Source organism: Fragaria vesca, linkage group LG7 (assembly GCF_000184155.1).
Source record: "Fragaria vesca subsp. vesca linkage group LG7, FraVesHawaii_1.0, whole genome shotgun sequence".
Taxonomy (NCBI): Eukaryota; Viridiplantae; Streptophyta; class Magnoliopsida; order Rosales; family Rosaceae; genus Fragaria; species Fragaria vesca.
The window spans coordinates 11218830-11245327 of record NC_020497.1 but is presented as its reverse complement, the minus strand read 5'-3'; the positions used below and the strand labels follow the sequence as shown (position 1 = coordinate 11245327).

The following is a 26498-nucleotide window of genomic DNA, read 5'->3' as shown; positions in this document are numbered from 1 at the left end:
TATCCCAAACAATTTTTTTCCTTCTTCTTTTCTCATCAAACGGCACTAAACAATGATTAGAGACAGAGGAGGAGTTCCTGGAACACTGCAGTTTCATCTGCCTTTTTATTCATCTTTTCTATTCAAGTAGGGGTATAATTGGTATAAAAAATAATGTTAGGTACATTTAATAATTTGCTTGGTAGATCTAGCAACACCAATGTAAATTACTGGGCTATCAGGGTCACGGTAGTATAACATGCTAGAAAGTACATATATGTATTAGCAAGCGGTTTGTTACAAAAAAACTCATGAGTATACTTTATCTATTGTAATCATGTTTGTATAAAGTATCTGCCTCATGAATATAATTCCATTTTTCTGTTACCTATACACTAAAAGCTTTCCTTTTTTGGTCTGAATATACACCAGAAGCTGAGTGATTGAATGTGAGAATAGAAATAGTACAAAACTAGGTAACTTGTTTTTAAGTTGGTTATATTTGGTTTCTGACTTGCTTGTTATATATATATATATATACACACACACACTGGGTCTTAAATACCAAGTAGATAAATTAAGAATAATCGAGAGTGTTGGATTCCGAAGTTTTATGTGTTTCTTTGGTTGCTTGTCTAAAGTTTCTTTGGTTGCTTGTCAGTTAAGTATCTGCATAACTGTTTAAAGAAGGAAACATGATTATTTTCGGTTGTTCTTAGACAATGGAAAGCTTTAACCTCAATTGGGTTAGTGTTTCGATGTTTTGCTTTTTCAGAAGGAACTGAGTTATGGTTCTGGTGTAGAGAAGAGGGGATAATACTCGGGTGATCAAAAAATTATTTGATTTCCAAGTGGTATCGGTTATCAAATAATTATGCCAATGTTGGGTTCTGTTGAGTTCTTTGGCTCAAATGATACTTGTTCTAACTCTGGTTTCCACCGTTCAAAAGGAAAAAAAAAAAAAAAAATGAGTAAATGATCTTGAAAAGGAAAAGAAGTTTCTTGGTCAGTATGTCACCTGTAGATGAGTTGTGAGAAGTGTAATTATGATCTTGGTCTGTTGTTTGATGGATATTCTTTTCATGGTTCTTGATTCTTGTATGATTGTAGACTTCTGTTTGAAGTTTGAGCTATAAAGGAAAGGAACTTAGCAATGCTTGACGGAGTGCAAATAGAGCTGTAGAAGGCCCTACGTTCCAGAGACCATTATGCTCCCTCTAATACATCATCAAATAAGTTCAGAACAAGGCCGCAGCCTCCTGGTGTGCGGCATGTTCGACTCATTAATGGTGAGAACAGGCTCTTCTCTAGTACTATTATCTTTGCAATGCCTTGAATTTGGGAGGGAAGAACACAAAGGCTCTGTTTTGTCATGACCTTGTTGGAGCACTAAACAGGTTGAAAGGGTTCGGAGGGATTTTTTCCAGAACTAAAGGTTCTAATGTGCATATGCCGATAAGAGTTGATGTTGTGGGCATATCTTGCTGAAGAGAGTTTCAGAATCAGCATGCAAAAGTTCAAAGGCTATATTTGCAGTAGAATTCTTTGCCTTATCGGATGACTTTGCTGGTATCATGTTGGAGATGCCGGTTCATATGATGAACAGGATCATGAGAACTGTAAGGTCGGTTGCAGCATCAGCTCTTAGCGAAAATTTGGTTGTCACATACCGTTGCAATTTTTAGACCTTCAGTTGGACAAGATCCCATTGCAGGATGATTATTAACTCTTGTTGATGATGTGATCCCATTATTGAAATTATAAGAATCACGCGACAGCAGATTCAGCGTAGGGGTAGAAAAAGAAAGGCAACTCCTGTTGCTGGTACTGGGCGTGATCTGCAGGCGCAACCTTGGTTTGTGTGACATATCTTCGCATTTGGAAGAGAGCACTCTGACTCTCCTATGTCATCAAATATCCTTTCCAGCAAGGTCAGTATTCAAATTCGAGTTAACTGAAACCTGTTGTTACCGCCGTTGAACGTGTCTTTATCATAACCGGCATCATGTTGTGCTCTAAGACAAAGTTCACTGCCGCCTGATATGCTAAAACTTCTACATGTTCTGCTTAGATCAAATTTGGAAGATGTCTAGCCCCTCCGGCAGTCAAGAAACCCGCCGACTGCCCAGCTCCCTTACGACAAAATCACTCTATCTCTCTAGTACTCCAATAGTTCATCCTACCTTCTCATTAGAAATTCAGCAACTCCTGTGCCAGTACATCGCGCCACATCACAAGCCCGAGCCGACTTCTTCTCACAAAGTGTTGTTTCTCTCTTTCCAAATGCTCCATGACAAGACCATTAATGCCTCATTTTTAGTGCATGTTTATATCGGTGCTCAGTACTCAGCCGCCCTACAACGTCCATCCCATCAGTTTGTACATCCAAACAAATCAGGCTTAACCCTGCATTAGTTTGTAACACTAGCCTATGAAATAGGCGATTTCGACATAAGTGAAGAATAGTCTCATACTCACCATCACTTAAAACTCACCATCACTTAAAACAAATGCTTGAGACTCCAAACCACATGCTTAGAGGGAAGACGCTCCAAAGCTGGAAGGATACTGTTGCACACACTCCAGGTGTGTGACTTAGATGCAACAGGAATGAACCCTTTCCAAATCTTCTTCCAAATATCATTAGAAACATCTGAAGTGTTAGGTTTTCTACAAGGAGAACGCACAGAGGAATGTCAGTATGCAGTCTTTACTCGAAAGCTCCCATCGGAGCCAAGATTGCCGGTGTGTGATCAGCTATTCCTGGAACCCATGGATCCTAACACGCCCCTAACTTTGGTTGCCAACAGGATGAATGTCAATTGGTTGCAGGCAATAATGATCAGTTTTCAGGGCTGGTTTCCTTCTCAAAGTTGGTTCCAGATCAACAAGCCTGATTTCCAAGCAGTGTAATTGGATCATACAATCATAGGCTGTGTTTTGTTTTTCGGCAAAAAATTTACTAGGTCAAAGTTAACGGGTTGTGCTTTGAGAAGCTTCATGACAATGTAGGATGAAAGGACAATTCAAGACGCAATGTCCCGAAAGAGCCTTCATCACCACCATTGGTCCTTCATCCCTGACCTTGGAAAGCAGAAGTGCGTTGAAAAATCACTATCCTCTCGTAAATTTGAAAACTGAACCTGAGGACAAATTGGCTTCAATACACTATAAGAGTTGAAACTTGCTGCACTACAAAGAGAACGGCTACAGAAAATGTAGAATATCAATCAATAATACAAAAATTCAATGATGTTATGACTGGTGACAGATAACAGCCTTACACGAATAGTCATCATCTACAATCCAAGCACCCAGTTCCTGAAGCCGATGTTGAACAAGATTGGAAGCCATATCATTAGACCAGAATGCCACCTGCTTTCCATCACCTAGAGATTGATTGACCTTACTGTTATCAATCCTAAGAGCAAAGCTTGTTTCGTCAAGATATTTAACCCTCACACCTTTATCCTGTTCCAAAATCTGTGCCATTACATTAACGAAATTTATGCTCTGTTGTTTTACTAGAAGAGAGTTCACCACCACTGCGAATTTTGTTATAATATCATTGTCCCAAACCTTTCGAGCAGAAGATGATCTCCTGGCAAAGAAAAGTTCTGAGGTCTTACCTATATAGAAACCATATGAGGGGTCATAATCGACAAATGCGTCACTGCTTACTGGAAGCATGTTCCCATCCACCACCCAGGAACTGTACCCAGATTTTAAACACTTCTCTAATACATAGATCTTGACTAATATTTCATCAATCTTTTGCACCTGAGAATGCTGCATAGATATCAATTTATGAGCTCCTACACTCTCCAGAAAGTGGTTTGTAGCGATCACTGGATGTCCTCTTCGTGACAGATCAAACATGAGTTCAGACTCAGGGCCGATAAGTATATAATTCAACAAATTTAGAGTCTCAAAGTGGCAGAGTAGGTTTCTAATTACCATCTCTTTTGCCCCAAACAGGTTAACAATAATAACGGAGTTGTGTTTCTGCACAGAATCAAGAATAGACGCCAGTTCATCAAGGTTCACAACAACTCGTTCAGGAAATATTTCTCTGAAACAAAAATCATACCACTTGAGATCACTCAAAGGTTGCATATCCCAAAACTTCAGATCAAGAGAACTTTCATCCAAAATATGTGAATCAGGCCCAACAGTCTTCCCATAATTGACACCAGCATCTCTGTGAGAGACACTAAGCGCTCTCTCATGTAAAAAGTTGGTGTAGATATTAAAATAGCCACGAGTATGAATAAACTTAATGAACCAAGGTGTCCATATCTTCTCCTCCATCTTTTTATACCACCCAGTTGTTACCTGCACATAAATTTCACATCTCAACCAAGTAACAACTCAAATATAAAACTTAACCAATAAGCAAATCGCCATACACATTTTTCAAAAGAGAAAGAAAATGAAAGTACCATGCCATTGAGGATTGGCTTAATGCCTTTGGCCTTGTGTTCATCATACCACAACCTGAACTCTTTCCAAGGTTTAGGAAAGAGAAGCTGACCCCAAGTGCCTACCAGTTGGTACAAAAAGAGTCGTGTTCTATTATCCAATTGTAGTTTGTTCCCATGTTTACCTTAATCAACATTTCAAGAAACAATCAGTTTCTAAGATAGAAAGAAAAGTCAAACTGAGACTTTCAGTTGCAAAGTTTTTATTAGTTTACGATCAAACCCAGTAATGAAGGGTCCAATAAATGAAAGGCCAGAAGCATGGGGAATACTTTAATATATATCATGGAATTAAACAGGAAAAGGTCTTGGGGTTAGTTAAAAATGATGATGGAGGGCGGGGACAAAGGTTTATCATTAGAATGGTTAGGAGTTCAATCCCATTCAATATCACCATTAAACAAAAACTAAAACTAAGACTAAGAAAAATTCATTGGAAGAGCTGGCGATTTTTTTGGTATGTAGTCTGTTTTCGGTGGAGGAAGCCAATTCTACTCTAGCATTGAGTACGAGATGCCGTAGAGATCGATGAGTGTGGCATGGGGATTCTACGGGTTTATTCACAGTCAAAAGTGCTTGCTAGTTAGCATTGACGATGGGAGCAGATCAGGCTGAGGGAGGAGTAATTGTTGTGCATAATGCTTTGTGGAAGAAACTCAAGGAACTTTGGAGTGCTTCAATTCCAGGTACGCCTAAATTACATATATGGAGGGTGCTACAGAATATTCTTCCTAGTAATTTGTTCCCATTGAAAATCATCTTTGTGTGTTGTGCTCTCTTGAAGTGGAAACTACAACACACCTTTATCGGGAATGTGGCTTTAAAAAGGCTATTTTGGAGTCTGAAACAGAATTAAGATTTGTGTGTTTTGATATGGGCATACTGTCTCTTTCTTTATTGGAAGGGTTTGATTATTGTCTTCGGTCTCTCTCGGCAGAAGGTTGGACCAAACTTCTGTAACTTCTATGGAGAGTCTGGCAAGAAAGACACAATAGGATGTGGAAAAATACTAGTGCAAGACCGGGGTGATGTTGTTTTTCATTTACAAGCTCGGTTGACAGATTATCAATTTTTTCATAGGAACGCATAAGAGAAGCAGAGGCGTCAATTTACATGGCAAGCTCCTCCTGTGGGATGGTTCAAATTGAATACGGGTGGTGCTTTTGTGGAAGAAACCGGGAGAGGTGGTATTGGGATTATTGTATGTGATTCAGATGGGCAGTTAATGGGAGGTCTCTTTCAGGCTTTCACTTCTTTACAGTCAGCAGAAATGCATAAGCTGGGAGAGCTGCCATTAATTGGCACAGACACAAGGTTGGTCTCCTATAATTTTTTAGACTGATTCTTTACTCCTCGCTAATGCTACTAAGCAGGTAGTCATTCCCCATACATCCATGTTAGGATCTATGTATGATGACATTATAGAGAGGCACAGTTTGATGCCAGGATTCCGCAATGGTTATCGTCAGGCCAATAAGGTGGCCTACGAGATTTGCTTTGAATTCAGGGAATTCTTGTAAAATTGGGGAGCTATGCCTCTGGTTTTTATAAGCTCAAGCTTATTGCAAGACTTGTAATTCTTATTTCTATTTTAATAAAAGATCTGACGATTCATCTCCATTAAAACTTAAAAAAGAAAAAACAAAAAATAAATCGGTTCAGCGGCTGTGGGAATACAATCAATAAATAAATAACTAAAAGTAAATTAAAGGAAAACAGCAAAATATTAAATGCAAGTAATTAATCTTAAACCATGAACGCTTATGTGTTGCTGTGTTGATATGCATAATTCTCTATCTACAAATATACGGATATACCTATAAGCTATATGTCCGTTTAGTTATTCATCTTTGTCTCCCATATCTATATGTATGCACTTGTAAATGAATTCAACATAAGACACCAAAAGCTTAGAGAGCAACTGAAATGGTACACATGGATAATGATCATTCTTCTCGTATAATCAACACTATTCAGATCATATATAGTAAGAAATCAAAATCCGATGGTACCTGGAACAAACCTTGGTCGCTGAAGCGAAGCTCCATAGATGTAAGGACGAGAATTAGAGGCATTGTAATAGTAATTGAGAATCAGATTCCTGAGGAACTTGTAATAGAGCGGCGAGACCTCCACGTCATCTTCGACGACGAAGGCGAACTCGTGATCGGAGCTAGGCCACCAGGCCTCGAGCCACTGCGCCTGGAGCCCCGCGTTCTGAGTCCGGTAATGCACCACCTTCTCGCCGAAGCTCCACCGGAACCCATCGACCACGTCCAGAATGCGACGCGACTCGTGGAGCTGGCGATCGGCGTCGGAGGAGTCGGGGAGGGCGAAATGGTCGATGTGGAGGTGGAGGTGGACGCGGTCGGAGAGGTAGTCGGCGGCGGCGAGGGAGCGGAGGCAGCGGGAGAGGGAGTCGAGGCGGTTGAAGGCGAGGAGCTTGATGACGAAGGTGAAAGAGTTGGGGATTTGGGGGTGGAGAGGGGGGTTAGGGTTAGGGTTAGGGTTTAGGGAGGAGTGGTGGTAGGAGAAGAAGGAGAGGGCAAAGAGAGAGAGGAGTGGGAATAGGAGGAGCGGAAGCAACTGTCTTTTGGGTCCTACCATTTCTATTAGGACGCTTCCAAGGTAAAGAAGAAGAGCTTATTAGCTGAACAAAACGGGTCAGGAAAACCCGCCCACTAAAAAACCGGGTCAACAAAACTCCCACCCTTCCATATGTAGAGGTTGAGAGCCCTTTTGGTGAGGATCCTTAAGTTGAAAATTTGGTGAGGACTTTTCGATTTATGGTTTAAAATACCCAATTTTCGATCACATTTTGACATCTCCTCCGTTCAGTCTTTAGGTTTATATGAGTATATCATTTCTACAAATTTTCAGCCAAATTGGTGTTCGTTAAGATAACAAACTAGATCAAATTAATGGACAAACTAAATATGTCAGGTTTGAACCGTTCAAGTTTATAATTGATAAATCTACTTATGAATGTCTTAACAATTTTCAATAGAGCTGAAAATTTGGAGAAATGATCTACTCATAAATACCTATAAACTAAACGATCAAGATGTGGATATAAGATCGAAAAGTGGGATAAGCCGAAAAGTCCTAACCAAGTCCTCAACTTAAGAGTCCTCACTAGAAATGCTTCCTGTAGAGGTATGTCCCTATTGTTTTAGAGCGAGTTCAATCGTTTGGGTTAATGATGGGTCAAAACAAAGCTTAGTAGTTAGTACTCATTGTCCTTGGTTAAAATCATGAATTTACAGTGTCAAAAAAGAGTTCGGTCGCACAGATACATAATAGTCGGACGTATTACAAATAAGAGAGTTCGGTCGCACGTATACATAATAGTCTTTCTTTCCTAATCTCAACTCTCACGTGTAAATTCTACGTTTACATATACAATTTTCCTCGGTTTGCAAATTCGCTTGTGGTTTGAAATGAATGAAACATGACCGGTGTTCTGATGTTTCTGGTTTTCCAGTGAGTTCTTGTATGAACAACTGTGACCGCCGTGGTTGATAAACATCAATGATATTTCTCGTTTTGTTTGGGATATAACCTTTTCTGATACATAAGGCAAAATTGTAAAAAATAACCAACTCAAGATAACAACAGATATCACAAATGAATAACATTAAAATGCATTACAATTGCTAGAAAGCCATGACTAAAATTCACTAGAAACAGTCTGCATTAGCACGATCATGTAGCTGCTTTCTTGCGAGCAAACCGCTGCAATGATGTTGGTAGTTCCACTTGCTCCAATGCTTTCTGCTTCTTTCTAGCCGCTTGTTCATCCTCTTTCATTTTCTGTTCCAAGAAAGGCCTCTTGGCACCGGCAATTAGCTCCTGCTTCTTCTTCTTCATCTTACTTGGCTTACTCCTCCCCTTTGTTTTCTTCTTCGGGACAATGTCCTTAGCATCTTCAACAGCAGCTTCCAGCTCAGCCACTTTTTCCTCCTTTGTTGGTTTCTCTTTCCTTGGAGGTTTCACTGTGCCAATCTTTGTGGGATCAAACATAATTGTCTCAGGTGGGAGCTTATCAAGCAGAGAGTGCACTTCCCTCTCTCTTCTCTGTTTACGTGTTTCAAATGGATTTGCCACCCACGAATCAAAATTGGGGTTCCCAGAACCAGGTATCAGAATACTAGACCACCCCATGGAGTGCCCGATGCATAAAACATCTTCATACGGTCGAAACAACACCTTTTCTATTTGGTAACCTTTAACTAATGGATGAGTCATATATTTCTCGTACTTCTGATTCCCAGAAGAATCTCTCAGGACCTGTAGAAAAGATCCAGTTCCACGAGCGAGCAGACCCTTTTGACTGAAATCCAGAGTCTCTGCCTGACCTGATAACGTCTGGAGTGGCCCCTGAAGATTCCTCATGTCCCAGAGCTTAACTTTTTTCTCTTTCCCAGATGTGGCCATTAGATCGCGATTGGTAGGGTGGAAAGCTATTGCTGAGATGGGTCCCCTGTGGCACAGCATCTCAATAACAGCAGAAGAGCTTGTAGGACTCCACATGGTAACTTTACCACCTGAATGACCCAATGAAAGAAGTGCATTGTGGCGGTTCACCTGCATCACATCAGTACGGCCAAAGCCTGTCCTGTAACTACCAATCATCCTACCATCTGTTACATCCTGATAATGAAGCTGGCCATATTCATTTATTGATGCCAATAGTCTGTGTTGTTCAAGATAACGAAGCCTTAGAGCTGCACCATGTTCCTACATAATAAGCAATATAACTTCAGTTTGAAACTCCCACACCTCAACACTAATTACTCAGTCACAGCAAATCATAATGAACTCATGACTAGTCACAATACTCAACAATGGAATTGGCAAAAACAGAAAATTTGAACGTTGGAATCTTCTTTCAGCTCCAAAAACTGTAGAATCACTAGAATGTTTATATTAACTAAAAGAAAGTGAAGACATTAAATGAAGGAGACAGTATCAAACACATAAGTACAGAAGACACTGAAACCCTCATACTGACTTACTGAGTAATTATTAACATGCCAGCAATAGTTGTATAAGCCTTTAGAATGCATGCAGGACTATGAGCCGTTTACGATATAGTTATCTTATAGACAATCTAGTAGGTTCAGTATGCGAACCTTTAAGCAGTGAAGTTCAGTTCCATCCCGATTATAAATATATGGGTACCTGTAGTAAACCATAATGGTTAGCTATACTAAAAATATACATGATTAAAAAGTATGATAACAAATACAAAATAGAGGTGCTGAAACTTTTAAAAAAAGATAAACTATAGCAGGAGACAAAACAAGAGTGCTCAGATCAACTAAGTTGTAAGTTGTGGCCACATATTCTTATCATCATGCATAACGAAAGAAAAATAAAGAAACAAAAAAGAAGCCTGCAGATAACCAAAAAGCGGACAGTTAACCAACATGATATACTGTTTAAAACAAAAAAATTAGGATCCCAAACTCTTTTTTTTCTTTTCGGAGGATAATGGTGAATTGGTGATGACAGAAGAGTTTTGAGCGACAGACCAAAGCACTCAATCATGTGGAATTGAAAGGCAACCAACTAAAAAAGAACTAACTTTTAAATATATCAAACTGAGGCCAATTAATAATTACAGCAAACAGTTTTATACTTTTTCTGGGCTGCAGCAAACATCGTCTCATCATGCAAGAATACCACATCGCGAACTGTCTCCCTAACCTGAGAAGAAATAAGCAATGTGCTAATCAGTCCATATTCTACCCAAATGTTGAAGTACAAATAAAACCATCCAATTTTCCTTTACATAATTAAAAAATGGAAAACAGGTTTCCTACTAATGACCCAACTGCACATTCGAAAAGCATTGAATACTGTCATGTTCACCCATGTAAAACCAAAAAGACCCCTATCACATTTGGACAGTGGAAAGCTACAATCACACTGAACTATGAATTTAACCGTGAACAATATTGACTCAAGATTTGCATAAACAAAGTCTTACACAGAAACCTTAGAAAGCAAGAGGTTTGCATAACAAAAGTCTAATTCGACATAAACTTTAGAAAACAAAAGGTGGAAAACCAAATTTTATGCAGCTTTTACTTGCATTATGCCTTCCCAACTTCCTCACCCAGAAAACTGATGGACAATATAAACTTATAAAGTAAATGGTACCAAGTTTTGAAAAACATTTATGATTCATTAGTTCTGTTTCTATACATGTCATCATTAGTATAATTAAACTTCGCATATAAAGTATAGAACATGTGAACAGGGTTGCAGAAGCACAGAAGCGCTGAAGCACAGAAAAAACCAGCATCAGAGCAAAGAGATAGCACTTTTCAGTATCCTAGAATACCTGAAATTCTTTGATCAGGCTCATTTGCTTCATGTCTACAATAGCTAGATGGCCCTTCTGTCCACCGACCGTCATGTATCGACCACTTGGCGTGAAATCCAGCCTGTACGGACCGAGATCTGCAGATGAGTTCAGATCAGTGATAGATATCCAAGTTGTTTGATATAATATAGAGTTTAATTCTGTTTTAGTTTTCATAATGCATTTTCATGTAGTCATTGATATCCTAGAAGGTATTAACAAGAGCTATCAACTGTTCCAAGACCTTCTGGTGTTAAGAAGTCTTTTTGGTGTGATTCTGAGAACCCTTCGGGTGTGATTCCAGATTTCCCAGTCTTTTTTTTTTGGATACTACGGCATCTGGATCTTTGACCGGACTAATCCCTAGGCTTCCCGCCCGACCCCACAACATTTGGGAAACTGGAAACACTAGCAAACGCTAGGTGGGTACCATGGGAGAGGGTCGAACCCCAGATCACTTGGGAGCAAACCAAGTGTCTGATCGCTAGAGGAACAACTCTGGTGAATTTCCCTATATTCTCTTCCTCCTTTCTGTTCAATCTCAGTTCTATAACCACAACGACCATTCTCCCCACAGATTATAACCCTAAACTTCACTCTTCTAGACCTCATGCATTGTAACCCTAAGTGTCCTACATTGCACTGTGAATAGAATGAAACCGAAACTTCATGACAACAATAAAAAAAAAGTTTGGATGGCTTAGGAGTTCTACAAACCAAACTGAGCGAGGATAATGAAAAAAAGAATGTTTATATGAAGTAAGGACCACCATAACAATCATGGCACACAAAAAAGATTAGAAAGGGTAGTATCTGTATCAAAAAATTACCTAACACATAAAAACAATACTATTTTTGGCCTACTTCGAATTAGTTCAAGCAAGTAAAAAAGACGCCGTATGTGAAGCACCATCATTAGCACATTGTCTTTAAGAGACAAAATGTTATTAACCTGCACCAGTGCATTAAAATTTGGGAGAGGTCAAACAGACTCCAATAGCGCAGTTACGATCTCTGATGGTAACTTTAAGAACCAGTCTGTATCATGTCCGTTCTGAAAAAGTGTTTGACCAACCTCCCTCTTTCTGGCAATTTAATTCCATGATAAATTTGTTTTTCATGATATTACAAATACTATGAGGATGATGGCGATAAGATAACAAATAGTTTCTGATTTGGATGGTTCTTTTCTTTTACTTAATTTTTTTATTTTTATTTTTTATTTTTGCAGAGGAAACCCATACTGGAAAAAAGGAAGGTCTGCAAAAAGAAAAAGAAAAAAATCTATGTTGAAGATGGCCTCTCAAAGTAATATTTACCGAGACGCTTCATTCTCTTGGTAAGATCTACATACAACGAGGAGCCCTTGGAACTAGTTAGCATTTTGAATACTATGCTTATTAATAAATGTTTCTAAGGTTAGAGTTTAGATCTTCATTCTCTTGATATGCTTGACAAGCTTTGTTCGGCAAATTAGCTACAGTTTAGGGTTTCAGATGTAACACTAGTCAGTAGCCACTAAGTTAATGAGCAGTACAATAATTAGCAATTGTAATATACTTTTCTTGAGTCAGTTTTGATGGACTGTATAGTTACTCAATGTGTACAAATTTATAACGAAAGTTGAGATTTCAACCTGGTACAACAATATCGTATTGATTCCTTGCACTTAAGACATCTACTGCAGGGGCTATTGCGTCCTGTTTGATCCTCCATGTCTTCTCTAAGCCTTCAGGCTCCAAATAACCTTCTTCACTAGGCAGAAGGTACTACAACAGATCACCAAAAAAAAAAAAAATTATTAAATCTATTGTTATGACGTGGAAGATTCTTTGATTTTCAATTAACTCCAGTAAATATGGAAAAAGGTTTATCCCAAAGCCAATAAACAGTATTAAGACCAATCATAGATTGAAGCCATAAACCTATACACTATTATTACAAAATCCAATGTACTGTCAAGAATGAATGATTCCAAGACACCATTTTTATAAGTTGATGACAGATTGACATATCACATTACTCAAAACTCACCTTCTCAGCCTTAGCCGCAGCTTGTGCAGTTCTGAGATGTAAATCTTCTCTAACAGCTAGTTGACCCTTCAACTTTTTATCTTTCAAAGCCTGCAAACATGAAATTAAGATGAATTCAAAATTCAAAATAATCAAGTAATAAAGCTTGATTCACGCCTGAATCCCACGTTCACAGTGTCATACCTCAAGATTAGCTTCTCCACCTCTAAGATACTTGTCCTTCCTTATATCCATCTCATCATTGAGCTTCTGCACGGCAAGAAAAATTCTACTTAGTTCCAAACTTCAAGGGACTACTAGACAATATATAATTGTTTTAATCTCCATTACTAAGAACACAAACTGACCTGTTCTATTGGAAGCACAATGGCACCATGGCCTTGATGCACACCCTTCACACCCATCTTCCTTACTCCGCCGCTCCGTAATGCAATCAAACTGCAGCATTCAAGTATTGTTCTTAAACTCAAGCAAACAAAATGGGCAGCACACAAACACTAGTACTCAAAAAGAAGAAAAACAATTCCTTTTCCGTTTCATTTCACACCCAATATAATGAAAAGTAGAATCCGAGCAACTGAGAATCAAAAAGTGAACTGGGTACGACTATATCCAAATTGAACAACCATAACCATAACCAAAACCAATACCCAACTAACAAATTCTATTGCAAACGATAGCGAGAGAATAATAGTAATTACCTTTATCACTCATACAGTAGCAGCAGACACACCAAAGCAAAGAGGAACACACCCAAAATCCTCTATGCGCTTTATCTCAGACACCAAAACCCTCCAGAAAACGGTAGGGTTTAGACCAAAAGAGAAAATTTGGGCCTATGGGGCAACCCGAATCATGTAACGGGCCATTCGGGTCAAAAGCGTAAACAATAACAACGCGTTGCAGAATATCCACTCCAGCAGCGAATATTCCGCTTAAGAGTTGACGAGGACGACGTCGTCTCATAAACCACACCGCCAGCAAGCACTTGGGTTGCGGGACCCACAACAACAAAGATCACGTTGGCTTTCCCGGTCGTTTCGTTATATACTGTTATATAAGTTAAACTCCAAACCCGAAAAAGGAAGCGTCGAATTTTGTATCAGCTTTTTTTGGTTTTCGATTTTCATTTTCTCTGCTTGAAATTCTGAATGGACGGCGGCGGGTCGGAGCAGCAGGGAACTGTCACCTGCGGGTCGTGGATCCGGCGACCCGAGAATGTAAACTGGGTTGTGTTCGGGACTAAACAATCCACTTGTTCAGTTCTGACCGTTTTCTCGTACGACCCAAACACCACCTCTCTCTCTTCCTCTCCTCTGGTTTGTCTTCTGCTTCTCATTCTTCTGGTTTTGGTTTGGTTGACTTTTTCTGTCGGTTGGGGTTTTGACTTTTTTGTGTGTATTTTGGTTAGGCCACGTATGTGTTTGAAGCGGTGGACGGTGAGCCTGTTTCGATTGCGGTGCACCCGAGTGGAGACGACATCGTTTGCTCCACCTCCAATGGTGGCTGCAAGTGAGTTTCGAAATTTAACGGCTTTTCTGTTGTGGTCATGTGTTTCTTGTTGGTTGATTAGTTAACAAGAGACAACCTTTGTACATTCTGGTTTATAGTTTTACGGTCATACAACTATGGTCTTAACTAAAGTGTTAGAATGTAGCCAGCAAATGTGATTATCAGTTGGTCGATATGATTTTCGGTGTACATATCCCTGGCATATTTACTCCTTTGATGTGGTACCTTATTTTACTTTCCAGTTCAGTATCTGTTTGTTGAAACAGGAGGTTTAGCAGAGAACCTTTTTTGGTCTGCCATCTCTGCTTTCTGGTCAAAGATGTTTTTCCTTTCCCTTTTTCCGATGGATCGTTAGTTCGTTACTTTTCTATCAATATATCTACGATTTTTTTTTTCTCATCTCGCTATGATTCATTGTTCATTTACTCAATTTTTACCGTTTCTCTTCTGTATTGCTTGACTATCTAGTCTCATATTTGTTTTAGATACTGTACTGCTCAAGTCCTACCACATCTACTATCTTGCCTTAAGTTCTTAGTGGTCGATACTTCCTTTAAAATGTCATGAATGATTTTTGTTTACAGATTGTTTGAGTTACATGGGCAAGACTCAAATGTCAAGCTGTTGGCAAGAGAATCAGCTCCTATGCAAGGAATTGGTCCACAGAAGTGTCTGGCTTTTAGTGTTGACGGATCTAAGTTGGCTACCGGCGGTTTGGTAAGCAACAATCTTTGATGCTGCCTGTTTGTTATTCGGCTTGGTGTTGTGTTTTTGATACATTTTTTTTAAACATTTATTGACATGTTTTAATTAACCATAGGATGGGCATCTGAGAATTTTGGAGTTCCCAAGCCTTTCTGTGATTTTAGATGAACCCAAAGCGCATAAGTCTGTCCGCGATATGGATTTCAGGTGAGCACCCAGCTTGTATCTTTTGGTATCTTGGTAGAGTGCATTGTGTACCCTCAAATACAGGAAAATAATGTTTTCAAAGAAGCTATATTCAGATGATATTGACATTTGGTTTGATTGGCGTACTTAATTATTTTCAATGTTAATGAGTTACAAGGGAGAAGATTGGTTGTCTTTTGTTTGATGCAACTCTTCCACTTATCAAAGAAAGTCTAGAAGTTATTTGTGAACCATTCAGTCTTGACTAAATGTAGTATGAATAGAGTGCATAGTTTTTTTTTTTCCCACTCTTCTTGTTGTTTGAAATTTTACAAAAAAATCTTGCGTACTTGCCCATGTCTCTAATCTTGATTTATTGATCCAATGTGCTAGTTTAGGTTTTCCCTTGGCTCACCCTTACCCTGTATCATTATGTTCAAAATTACAATGCAAAGACTAGCTACATTGAGATGTTTATTTACGTTTGGCTTGGTTGGCGTAATTATTTGGTTCTTAAAAAGTTATTCATATTAATTAATGTTAAATTGTTAATGTATAATAGGACGAGTATTATTTTTTCATTCTGTAATTCTCCTCTGATCAAAGGATCTCTAAACTTTACTTTGAACCATTTCAGTCTTGGTTGTTATTGGTTTTTGAATTTTTCATTTAATATTCTCTATTTACTTGTTTCGTTGAATGAACATATAACCTTTAGACTTTCACGTAGATTTACCTTTGTCTTTAGTCTGGATGTTAAACATTTTGCTTGCCTTTGTATATATCTAGCTTAGACTCAGAGTTCTTAGCTTCAACATCTACTGATGGCTCAGCAAGAATATGGAAGACGGAAGATGGTGTTCCTGTGACTACTTTGACTCGCAACTCAGTAAGTCATATTTACACAACTTCTGGAAATATATTTTTTATTTTTCTTCTTCTATTTTAGTATCATATAATGTGTCTGATTAATGCAGGATGAAAAGATTGAACTTTGTCGCTTTTCTAAGGATGGGACAAAACCCTTTCTATTTTGCACAGTTCAAAAAGGTATGTGAGCCTCTCTTAAGTAAATGACCTAAACTACCATATTATTGTTTCTCAGACTATACTAAAAGTATTTCTTTGAATCAAACAGGTGATAAAGCTTTAACTTCAGTTTGGGACATAAGTACATGGAAGAAAATTGGACATAAAAGGCTACTTAAAAAGTCTGCTGTTGTTATGTCTGTCAGCAAGGATGGAAAATATCTTGCTCTGTAAGTACTGAATTTGAATATGATCTGGTGATTTACACTACTCTTTATACACATTCTTCAGCTGTAGCTTCAATTTGAAAACATTGCTGGTACTTAGGTGGAAGATTAGTTCATATTATATGTGCATTAAAACAACAAGCAGATGTGCGTGCTTGCACAGATGCATGTATTTACTGTGAGCAAAATTACACACAAGAGAGGTCATGGTTTCCGACTGTTCATTCTGTTGTTGTGTTGTTATATTTAAGCTCACAGAACTCCATAAATCGTATGTTTCTTTGGTTAAGCGAGGACTAAAGGCACCTCATAGATAGTGTTAATGGATTCATAAACATGTGGTACTCCATTTTTGGAGGATGCATAGTAACATTTTCTTTTTTGATCTCAGTTTGGCCGTTTTATTATGTCCACTTTTATTAACTTCTTTGAACCTCCGTTTTTTCTGGCTAATATGCTAATTTTAGGGGAAGCAAAGATGGAGATATATGTGTTGTTGAAGTTAAGAAAATGGAGATTTGCCACTGGAGTAAAAGGCTACACCTGGGAACTTGCATTGCCACTCTAGACTTCTGTCCCACTGAAAGGTTTTACCTTCCAATTTCTGACTAATAAAGTTCTTTCAATTACAATCATATTCATAGTCTTCAGAATTACTATGAATGATCAACATCAGTCCTTAAATAGAATAGGTTTCAACTTTATTTTGCAAGTAAATGTGAATTATTTTTTTCTCCATCAATTTATGATGTGTTATAAGAATACTCATGTTGTTAGAATTTTTTCTGGATTTAATACCCAGTTTACTTATGTCGGGGAAAATGTAACAAAAGTCATTCTTTTTAAAAACAAACTTCTAGGTATTCATCTTGTTGAATATCTGTTGGATCAGTAGCATCTTTTTCTCGCCTTTCTAATACTTCCAGCCGTCTACAGTGAGCAGCATTTTATGAAGAGTCTTCCCAGGGGGAGTTTTTAACATGTTAAATTTCTCCTTTTATTTTCTGAATTGCAATTCTAAGTTACTTTGTGTTAAGATTGTTTTTTCCAATTGTTATTCAATTGAGTGAAACAACAATGGTGAATTATGGGAGCCACTCATTTGTGTATCTTTTGTGCTAAAAAAAGTTAACATTTTAGGTAATTACATTATCTGATCAACAATAAAATTGAACTATGATACTATGATATAGGCCTTTGTAGTCTATATAGGTACACAACTACTTTCCCTTTTGGTTATTTTCCTACTCAAGTGTTGATTTGCTTCCAGGGTTGTGCTGACCACCTCTAGTGAATGGGGAGCTGTGGTGACTAAGTTAAATGTTCCTGCAGATTGGAAAGGTTTATCTCTCATCCTCTGTATTTTTGTGTTTGTGTATTAATCTGTTTATACACCAACTGTATGGCAAACTTGATTACTCTTGTTTGAAATTTGCAGAGTGGCAGATCTATTTGTTGCTTTTAGGGCTGTTTTTGGCTTCCGCCGTTGCATTTTATATCTTCTTTGAGAAGTCTGATAATTTTTGGAACTTCCCTCTTGGAAAAAATCAACCAGCAAGACCTGAATTTGGGGCATTTATAAAAGATTCACAACCTTCAGACGATAGGAACATTTGGGGTCCTGTAGACATGTGAGAATTTTTATACTCCTGTGTCTAAGGGCCATACAATGTAATATCAGCCACTGAACACAGACAGACTAACCTCTTGTGGAACACTGCTTGCTATTTCTAGTATTGAGAGATGTAGGATAACATATTTGTTTTGGTTATGGTGTTTTTGTTATTTGTAAACTTCTTCGTTCAACTATGAGGAATTCTTGATTACTGATAAGCTCAGATAAGTGTTTAGACGTGGAAGAGAAGGGCAAAAACTAAAAATAACAAAAAGTTTTTGGCACGTCATGCATTTATGCATCAGCTGCGTCGTATGTTCTCATCTTTAGAATGTTCTTAACAACAATGTGCATTCTCGAACTCATGTCATAAGTCATGACCGATCATACTCGGTACCGTTCGTATATGTATATCATTATGTATCATACACCTCGTATTGTTACACATCCGTAAGAAGCTCCTCTTACATGTGGATTTTAAGGACATGTACATACCTCACTTAGCGAGGCTAGTTCCTCAACTAGTAAGGCTAGTTTATTATGTTATCAAGCATAAGCGGCCATGGTGGGATCCAACCGTGACATGCTTCTCATAGGCTGACATTCAAGTTACCTCATATTATGTGGTTAAAAGCGACCATGACTTTGGACGTAAGTTGCATCAAATAGATTCGTAATCTGATTAAAGTGGATATAACTTCTCTAAATAAGAAGGTGAATTTACGGTTCCCTTTAGGTTTTGTCACAACCACCAACATTAAACCCAATGGGAACATTAATAATTGTCATAACCAACTGCTCAGGTAAAACAGACTGTAGGAGAGATATATTCCAACCAGAGGCATCCCAAAAATCGCATACTGCATTCACATCAATGATCACATTTGGTATAGAGAAATGAAACAAGGCATTGTCCATAACCCAAAGATCACACCAGAACTTAATTTCGGAACCATCGCCAATCCTCCATTTGATATTTTTCCTCATTAGGTTTGCACCATACATGATGCTTCTCCAAGTGCCGGAGCAGATTGCACCAACCATGCTCAAAACCTTACTTTTCCAACCAGTATGTCTGCCTGAATTATGTGAAAGATACTATCATATGTAAATATAGAGAGCCCTTCTAATGAGGACCTTTAAATTAAGGACTTGGTGAGGACTTTTCGGTTTATGGTTTAAAAGACCTATTTTTTTATCACATCTTGGCATCTTATCCGTTCAGTTTTTAGATCTATATGTGTAGATCAACTCTACAAATTTTCAGCCAAATCGGTGATCGTTAAGGTAACAAACTAGATCAAATTAATGGACGAACCAAATATGTCAAACATAAACCGTTCAAGTTCATAATTGGTAAATCACACTTATGAATGTCTTAATGATTTTTAATATGGCTGAAAATTTGCAGAAATGATCTACTCATAAAAACCTATAAACTAAACGGTCAAGATGTGGATATAAAATCAAAATATGGGATAAGCTGAAAAGTTCTCACCAAGTCTTCAACTTAAGGGCCCTCGCTAGAAGGGATCCCTGTAAATATATTCATTTTCTAAACTCTAGTTCTCTACTAAAATAAATAAATTAGGGACGAAATCGTCAAACACAAAAACAGGAGCCGTTAAAAAGAGGAAGCTCGGCATTCTTGTCCAGTCACACCGATTTTAATCACCATTCACGACGGACGGCGGCCAAGGAAGACCGTCGTCTCTCTAGCTCATAGCTCATCCCAACGAATAACGCTATGCCACATGTCATCAACCGAGCCAGGTCACCACTCTTGCATTTTGCTCAAGCTCGTCTCAGTCCCAGACTTCCATACCACTCCATGACCCAGAAAGCCTCGCCCAGAATCACAACGCCGCACAGAGACCACAGCGCCAGCTCCGACGTGGCCAAATCCAATTGGCTGATCACCAAGCTCAGCCGAGACGGCAGAATCCGAGAAGCCCGCCAGGTGTTCGACGAAATGCCTGAGAGAGACGTGGTGACGTGGACGACGGTGATCACGGCGTACGTCAAGTCCGGTATGCTGGAGGAGGCCCGGAGCCTCTTCGATAGAGCCGACGCCGTGAAGAATGTGATCACGTGGACGGCGTTGGTCGGCGGGTACATAAGGCTGAGAAGGCTTGAGGAGGCTGAGATGTTGTTCTATCAAATGCCGGTGAGGAATGTGGTGTCGTGGAACACTATGATCGACGGTTATGCGAGGAGCCGGCGCGTGGATGAGGCGTTGGAGTTGTTTGAGAGGATGCCGGAGAGGAATGTGGTATCGTGGAACACGGTTTTGACGGCTCTGGCGCAATGTGGGAGGATCGAGGAGGCCAGGAGGCTGTTTGGTTTGATGCCGGAAAGGGATGTTATTTCGTGGACCGCAATGGTGGCGGGGCTGTCGAGAAATGGGAGGGTTGATGAGGCTAGAGAGGTTTTCGATAGGATGCCGAGGAGGAATGTGGTGTCGTGGAATGCGATGGTCACGGGGTATGCGCAGAATGGGAGGCTGGAGGAGGCTCTGGAGTTGTTTGAGAGGATGCCGGAGAGGGACATGCCTTCGTGGAATACGATGGTTACAGGGTTTATTCAGAATGGGGATTTGGAGCGGGCGTGGGAGTTGTTTGTTCAAATGCCGCAGAAGAATGTCATATCGTGGACTACAATGATCACAGGGTATGTACAAGATGGGAGAAATGAAGAGGCACTGATGATCTTTTCAAAAATGGTGGTAGATAATGGGGCGAGACCTAATGAGGGAACTTTTGTGAGCATCTTGAGTGCTTGTAGTAACCTAGCTGGTCTTTGCGAGGGACGTCAAATGCATCAGATGATAATTAAAACAGTGTATCAGGAATGTGTACATTTGGTGTCTGCACTCATAAATATGTATTCAAAATGTGGGGAGTTAGTCTCTGCTAGGAAGATGTTTGAAGATGGATCGACAATCCATAGGGATTATATCTCTTGGAATGGAATGATTGCAGCCTATGCACATCATGGATGCGGTACTGAGGCAATTAACTTGTATAATGAAATGCGGCAATTAGGGTTCAAACCTGATGATGTTACTTATGTGGGCCTTCTTTCTGCATGCAGCCATGCTGGTTTGGTGGCGGAGGGTTTAAATCTTTTTGATGAGCTTCTTAAAGATGGTTCAATACGAGTGAGGGAAGATCATTACACGTGCTTAGTTGATCTTTGTGGTCGAGCAGGGAGGCTCAAGGAGGCTTTTGATGTTCTCGAGAAGCTCGGGACCAACCAATCAGCATCTAATTGGGGGGCTCTTCTTGCTGGATGTATTGATCATCATAACATGGATACCGGGAAGCTAGCTGCAGAAAAGCTTTTAAATGAGGGCCCAGATGATGCAGGCAGTTACTCGTTGTTGTGGAACTTTTTTGCTAGATCTGGGAATTGGAGAGAAGCTGCAAAGATGAGGATTAAAATGAAAGAAAAGGGGTTGAAGAAGCAGCCTGGTTGTAGTTGGATAGAAGTTGGAAATATGGTGCATGTTTTTGTGGTTGGTGATAAGTCTCACTGTCAATCTCAACTTATATACTCTGCACTATACGGTTTACATCAACAAATGAAAAAGATTGGATGTGTACCAAGCAATTATATGAATTTGCATGAAGAGTTTGTAATTACATAAATTCCGACTTGGGAGATCTTCAAACTTCAACAGGCAGAATTAACATGACATGGGAATTTCAGCAGAGGAGTACAGTGGGGGCGCCTGAGTTTTCTGGAGACTGGCATTCCATTAAGAGCAAAAAGCTTATGAATAACTTTGCACCTGAAGCAGTACTTGTAAGGCTTGTTTATCGGAGCTAAAGCATGGGGTTGGACTGTTTTAAACAAATCTAGATGATGTCATTACATGTTAAGATGGATTTTAGACAATCAAGTTATGACAACTGCTTACATCAAAAGCCGGATAAAATTATTTCCTCAGACTCACCCTCCAGTGGCGCCAATCTCTGGCAGCAACCAGTGATTTTCTCCAGTTACCTATTTCAGCAATGAGACCATCTCATCTATATTAAGGTAGGTTTTCGGTTTTCATCTCTGCTGCTTTCTGATTTTCTTTTCTTCTGCTATCCACTGTTTATTTATTTGATAGTATACTTTAAAACAAACTGAAGCTGAGCTTGATAACACGTATGATGATCTAGTTACTTTACTTTTACTGACCATGTTTGAATGGTGGTTCTTTATTTATTTTTTTATTGACCGACTTATTCGTTTCAAGATTTCAATATTAGAAATCTTATCAAAATATTCAAATTTAACAATAAAAAATGTATTGGGCAAACTGATGTTGATTTGTATGTAGTTCCTCGATTTCATTATGAAGTAGCTTTGTTATCTTTCCATCCTGTTGGGATAATGAGTTTGATTTTCATTCATTTTAGATTTGTTTTTCTGTTTCTTTTTCCTGAATCCTAGATCCTACCTTCTTTGACTAAGTTTCTATATAGAATGAGGAAAGCAAATGCTAACTCTTTTTTGAATTTTCGAGTTTACTTTTTTCTAAGACGTGATATCAATATATGTGCAAGTGTAAATCTTCTTTCCCTTGTACTCCATCTTTTTCAAGGTACAAGTTGGTTCCGCTGCTCCATAATCTTAACTAGTTGCTAATGATTATGAGATTGGTTCCAGTTGTTAATTTGAGTGAATATCTGTGACATAGGTACTTTGTTCACAATATGTAATCACCCAATCTTGGTTATATCTCATCCAAAGGCAGGTACATATGTGGCTTGACGGCAATAGTGGCTAAACGATTGCTGGGGATTTAGCATGTAGATTGGATCTGTTTATCTTTTTTTATTGGCCTCGGAATCTTGCTTATAACTAATAAGCATTCAGAGATGTTGTTTGGACAGAATCAAGTTGGAAGTGGAATGGCTCACTCTTGTTGTTGGCTGTTCTATTCACTATACTGGAAATACCATTCCTAAATTAATCCGATGTAATACCCACTCCATTACTAAATCTGAGCTGAAGAAAGAACCCAATGTGCCCAACACCCTCCAACAATTTAGCCCCATCTCGCGGCACCCTCACTGTCATCCTTTTACATCTCAGTTCAGTTTTCCTGCCATCTACTATCTTGAGGTATGGTTTAGGTCTTCAATTTCTTTAGCATCTTTTGATTGTTTTATACCAGTTGTATGATAATGGTCGTGGATTTCTTTTGAAACTTAAATGGAGGCTGATTATTGGTTAAAGTATTCTAACTAGTGTCATTTTAGCTGCCCTCTACCTTTAATGGTGTCATTGTCATTTTATTGCTCCCTATGGTTGGGGCGACAACATAAAAACAAGCTCCTTTATTTTTCATTGATTTTCTTGAAAATTAACCAAAAATAAGGAGTTCTGATGAAGACACTCTTCAAGTCATTAAGATGAGTGAGTTGTTAATAAGGTAGTCATAGCTCTATTATCTTGCAGTTCTGACGTCTTGGAAAGAGTTTGTCTGTGGAAAAGTACTAGAATGGTTACGAAGGCTCCCTCTTACTGTATTTGTCTTTACATTTTTCTCTTATTCCCAAATATAGTGCTTTTGAATCCTCTTGCCCATTCTATACTTTCTCCTTGCATTTCTCATAAAAAAAAAAGCCATGCCATTTATGTTACCAAAAGGGTGAAGGCCACCTGATATTGATAATATATTGTAATTTTCTAGTGACAAAAACCCCAATAATATATTGATTAACTTGTAGTAATATACCATTCTTCTTTGACCATTAAGTATACGGTCTATGGCAGATTTGTATTTGTTTTCTTTCTTTTTTAGTTTGGTGCTTCTTTGGCACACCATATTAGTAGGATACAGATTCATAAATTCCAACATTGATTGTTTAGGTCAATCGAAAGGCTGAATTAGGTATTCGAGGCTCTAATAACTCCTGATGTCGAGGTGCTAGTAAACTACCGTTTAACTGTTACCAGTATTATCAACCAACTGGGATATGAATAGGGTTTCTCATGGAAATGTTGATGTATGATATTGTAAGAAATAGAATGTGGTATTCTGTTTGAGTACTCAAAAAGGAAAAGCCCAAACCACCCCACTCGGTTACTATCTTCTCCACTGATATGAATTTTATAAGAAAACTGTAACCATAAGTTTGTGGATATAATTTGCAAGGTACAGATCTATGGCATATTTGCTCTTTTATGTGCTCTTATTTTAGTGCCAGGGTTCAATATTTGTGTGTTGAAACAGTTGACATTTAACGAGAAAATAAGGCATTCTCTAATTTCTGATTACACATTTTCACTTTTATTTTGTATGATGAACCTGACTTTTAGATCAACATGCCATCCAAATTGTTGTGGCCTTGTGGCTTTACTTAACAAATCAAGATAGCGAAAAGAGGTTGATTATGATAATTTCTTGTATTTTTATCCAACTTGCCATTGGTCATTGACCCGGTTTACCTTAATGTCTTAGGTGTAGTTTTGTTTGGTTGTTTTGTCAGATTTTGAATGTGTTTTGGCTTTTCTAGGGTCTCAACTTCTTATTAATCTCTAATTTGATTTGTTTTAGCTAATTGGTAGATTTTTTTTTTCTTTGTATTGAAGGGAAAGTCAAGATGGAGATATATGTGTGGTTGAAGTTAATAAATGGACTTCCGTTGGAGTAAGAGACTACACTGCTGCATTAGACGTACGTTTCACTGAAAGGCATAGTCCTAATTTCCAACTAATAAATTTTGTGAACTACAAAACATGACTTCTAGTTTTTGGAATTAAAATAATCATTGATTAAAATCAATAAAAAAAGGATCTTGACCAAGAGTTAATAAAACCAGATCTATTTTTGTTTTTGATATGTAGGATTGATGATGAGAATTAAGAAAGTTTTGCTTCTGTTATCTTTAGTCATCTTATTTCCATACCCAGTTTCTCCTCTCATGTGTTTTGGGACATTTTAGATGCTTCTTTGAATGCCAAATTTGTACGCTTTTACTCTCTTCTTAGGTTCAGCAGCTGGATTTTTTTTTTCTCCTCATGATACTAGCTGCAGTCTTAACCAAACTGCATTTGTATTATTGTCACCTTGGGAAGAAATCTTTTATAGATGATTTGTCCTTTTCTTTACTTGTTGCAACTAAGAATGTTGTTATTTAATCACGAGATTTTATAACATGGACAGAGAGGGATTACTGTGGGAGAGGATTCACTTCTGGTTATCTTTATGGGCGTCTTTATAATTTGAAACTTAGGTGTTAAACATACTTTTTTTTCGTTTATTCAGAATGGCAACCCCCTATATATAGATTTTTGCAGTGAGCTTCTTTGTTGTGTAGGTGGCTAGTTCTGTATGTACTATGTCTATTTTGGGTCTGGGTGTCTGTATGGGGTGTCTCTCTCTCTTCAGAATTAGGTATAAGTCTTTATTCAGTCAACTCCTGTGTATTCATTTTGGAGTGAGCATATTTTATTCTGTATGATTTGGATATCAAGTTGTGTGGTGCTCCTGTCAACTGTTATTGTATCCGTTTTTTTTTAATATCTTAAACGAAAGTTGTGTTCTGGTAAATAAAAATAAAAAACAGTACAGGATTTAATTATCATTTTCTGTTTTTATCTTCAGACAAACTTTTCAATTAATTGATCAGCAATGACTTTTAACTTTTTAAGTATGCAATAGACTATTCAGTCTATTTAGTTATGCTATATTTTGACCCTTTTGGTTTAGTACTTACGTACATCATTGTTTCCAGGATTTCTGCCTAGCTACTTCTAACGAATTTTAGGTAGGTGGGGGGGGGGGACATGTGGTGCCAAATAGAATGCTTAATACCACTGTACTACACGTGTGATATGAGTATGTCAAATACTAGTCTATGTAGTAGCTGTTTGTTGTTACCAAGTTATTGCGGCCCAAAAGTCTCATTTGGGATCTAAATAGGGTTTTTCTGGCTCTAAACACTCCTGTTGTAGCTTTTAACATTTTACGAGTGTACTATCAACCAATTGGATTCTGAATAAGGTTTGTCATGGATTTTTTTATATATTTTTTTTATATGATTCTGTGAGAAGCAAACTGTGGTCTTTGTTTCAAAATGAAGCCAAACCACCCGGCTCGGTTACTTTGAACCACTGCTTTGATTTTTTATATGAGAACTGTAACTATTAGCCTATTTGGTGTTCGATGTGATTTTCTGGATACATATCTGCGGCATATTTTCTGTTTTGTGTGATATCTTATTTTAGTGCCAAGGTTCAAGTGTGTCTATTTGGTCTTCAATGTGATTTTCTGGATACATATCTGCGGCATATTTTCTGTTTTGTGTGATATCTTATTTTAGTGCCAAGGTTCAAGGCTCTCTCTCTCTCTC

The 26498-nt window shown here is 38.3% G+C and overlaps 4 protein-coding genes across 4 annotated transcripts in view; 2 read left to right on the top strand and 2 right to left on the bottom strand.

Moving 5' to 3' along the window:
• Positions 1-3234: 3234 nt before the first annotated feature.
• On the bottom strand, positions 3235-7067 carry LOC101311809. Its single transcript, XM_004308573.1, has 3 exons — positions 6473-7067; positions 4422-4585; positions 3235-4314 (listed from the first exon to the last, which is right to left on the bottom strand). The coding sequence occupies exons 1-3, from the start codon at positions 7065-7067 to the stop codon at positions 3235-3237; spliced, it is 1839 nt and encodes a 612-aa protein (XP_004308621.1).
• Positions 7068-8013: 946 nt separating this feature from the next.
• On the bottom strand, positions 8014-13902 carry LOC101293720 (probable U3 small nucleolar RNA-associated protein 7-like). The gene is made up of 9 exons (XM_004307100.1): positions 13569-13902; positions 13215-13305; positions 13051-13116; positions 12868-12957; positions 12470-12602; positions 10813-10931; positions 10105-10172; positions 9596-9644; positions 8014-9200 (listed from the first exon to the last, which is right to left on the bottom strand). The coding sequence occupies exons 2-9, from the start codon at positions 13269-13271 to the stop codon at positions 8166-8168; spliced, it is 1617 nt and encodes a 538-aa protein (XP_004307148.1). The 5' UTR covers positions 13272-13305; positions 13569-13902; the 3' UTR covers positions 8014-8165.
• LOC101294013 (SEC12-like protein 1-like) lies at positions 13879-18332 on the top strand. The gene is made up of 10 exons (XM_004307101.1): positions 13879-14186; positions 14279-14379; positions 14964-15096; positions 15200-15291; positions 16060-16159; positions 16248-16320; positions 16409-16529; positions 16994-17113; positions 17797-17867; positions 17965-18332. Exons 1-10 carry the CDS (start codon positions 14019-14021, stop codon positions 18159-18161), a joined length of 1176 nt encoding a protein of 391 aa, XP_004307149.1. The 5' UTR covers positions 13879-14018; the 3' UTR covers positions 18162-18332.
• A 1556-nt stretch (positions 18333-19888) lies between these two features.
• The window catches only part of LOC101311524 (pentatricopeptide repeat-containing protein At2g35030, mitochondrial-like), an 8257-nt gene continuing 1647 nt past the window's right edge, over positions 19889-26498 (top strand). Inside the window, exons 1-2 of the mRNA XM_004308572.1 lie at positions 19889-21710; positions 21824-21948. Coding sequence (XP_004308620.1) covers positions 19889-21710; positions 21824-21948 — 1947 coding nt within the window. The remainder of the gene's footprint in view (positions 21711-21823; positions 21949-26498) is intronic.